At 47.7% G+C, this 1,982-nt stretch overlaps 1 protein-coding gene across 1 annotated transcript; it reads right to left on the reverse strand.

The window, feature by feature from the left end:
• Positions 1-897, reverse strand: LOC138357874 (shematrin-like protein 1). The gene has a single exon (XM_069315038.1). The coding sequence runs from the start codon at positions 895-897 to the stop codon at positions 1-3; it is 897 nt and encodes a 298-aa protein (XP_069171139.1).
• Positions 898-1,982: the final 1,085 nt, after the last annotated feature.

Below are 1,982 nucleotides of genomic sequence, written 5' to 3' on the forward strand. Positions count from 1 at the left end.
TTATGTCCCGCCTGCTAGCCTTGTTGCACCCGTTGTGTTTAAGCTAACTATTCTAACAATTACTATCTCTGTCGAACCTGTCCTAAAAATTGTGGATGGAGGTGGCTTCCACAACTTCTTCTCTTGGTGCATTCCACTTGTGGGCCCCCCGTACAGGGTACGAGTACCTCTGTACATTCCACTTGTGGGGCCCCCGTACAGGGTACGAGTACCTCTGTACATTCCACTTGTGGGCCACCCGTACAGGGTACGAGTACCTCTGTACATTCCACTTGTGGGCCACCCGTACAGGGTACGAGTACCTCTGTACATTCCACTTGTGGGCCACCCGTACAGGGTACGAGTACCTCTGTACATTCCACTTGTGGGCCACCCGTACAGGGTACGAGTACCTCTGTACATTCCACTTGTGGGCCCCCCGTACAGGGTACGAGTACCTCTGTACATTCCACTTGTGGGCCACCCGTACAGGGTACGAGTACCTCTGTACATTCCACTTGTGGGCCACCCGTACAGGGTACGAGTACCTCTGTACATTCCACTTGTGGGCCCCCCGTACAGGGTACGAGTACCTCTGTACATTCCACTTGTGGGCCACCCGTACAGGGTACGAGTACCTCTGTACATTCCACTTGTGGGCCACCCGTACAGGGTACGAGTACCTCCGTACATTCCACTTGTGGGGCCCCCGTACAGGGTACGAGTACCTCTGTACATTCCACTTGTGGGCCACCCGTACAGGGTACGAGTACCTCTGTACATTCCACTTGTGGGCCCCCCGTACAGGGTACGAGTACCTCTGTACATTCCACTTGTGGGCCACCCGTACAGGGTACGAGTACCTCTGTACATTCCACTTGTGGGCCCCCCGTACAGGGTACGAGTACCTCTGTACATTTCATCGACCTATTTGCATTTCCAGCTTCCATTTGTGTCCTCTTGTCCCACTTTTTTTTTTTTTTTTTTTTTTTTTTTTTTTTAAGATATATACAAGAGTTGTTACATTCTTGTACAGCCACTAGTACGCGTAGCGTTTCGGGCAAGTCCTTAATCCTATGGTCCCTGGAATACGATCCCCTGCCGCGAAGAATCGTTTTTTCATCCAAGTACACATTTTACTGTTGCGTTAAACAGAGGCTACAGTTAAGGAATTGCGCCCAGTAAATCCTCCCCGGCCAGGATACGAACCCATGACATAGCGCTCGCGGAACGCCAGGCGAGTGTCTTACCACTACACCACGGAGACTGCTCTCAGCTTAAAGAGGCTGTCATTACCCTGGAAACACAAACCGTAACTGTCTCTATTTTCCGCTTGTTACAACTTGTAATAAAGTTGTTACATCTTGGCTTAACGTGTTTATGACGTATTAGAACGTTGTTACAATTTACTATATTGGTTGTTATAACTGGTTAGGAGGTGTTAAAACTTGTTCGAACGTTGTACCAACGTCGTAGTTTCGGTGTGTGTTTGGCGGAATACACACCTTGTCTATTCCCCTCAGTATCTTGTACACTGTTATAAGATTCTGCCAACTATACCAGTTTCAAGGATGCAACCCACAACAGTTGCCTAATTCTTGCTTACCTATTTACTGCGAAGTGAATAGAGGCAGCAATTGAAAGGAAACGTGTCCAATCGTTTCTGTCGTGGCCGGAAATCAAACCCGGGATCCTCGCCTTAGACCACCGTGGTGTTGTTTCATTGTTAGTTTGGCTCGGTCTAGCGTTGGATTGAAGACCTTTCCATCTTTGAAGGGTTTTTAAGGCTTTGACACTTTCTTACTGGCTTACCAATCACGTATATTATCGTGGTGAAAACAGTACAGTACTACAGTATAATCTCTTTGATTGTGTACACTGGACATATACATCACCCTCCGTCTGTGTTTGTTATACATCACCTCTCACTGTGTGTGTGTTATACATCACCTCTCACTGTGTTGTTATACATCACCTCTCACTGTGTGTGTTATATATCACCT

The sequence above is a fragment of the Procambarus clarkii genome, chromosome 80 (assembly GCF_040958095.1).
Source record: "Procambarus clarkii isolate CNS0578487 chromosome 80, FALCON_Pclarkii_2.0, whole genome shotgun sequence".
Lineage (NCBI taxonomy): Eukaryota > Metazoa > Arthropoda > Malacostraca > Decapoda > Cambaridae > Procambarus > Procambarus clarkii.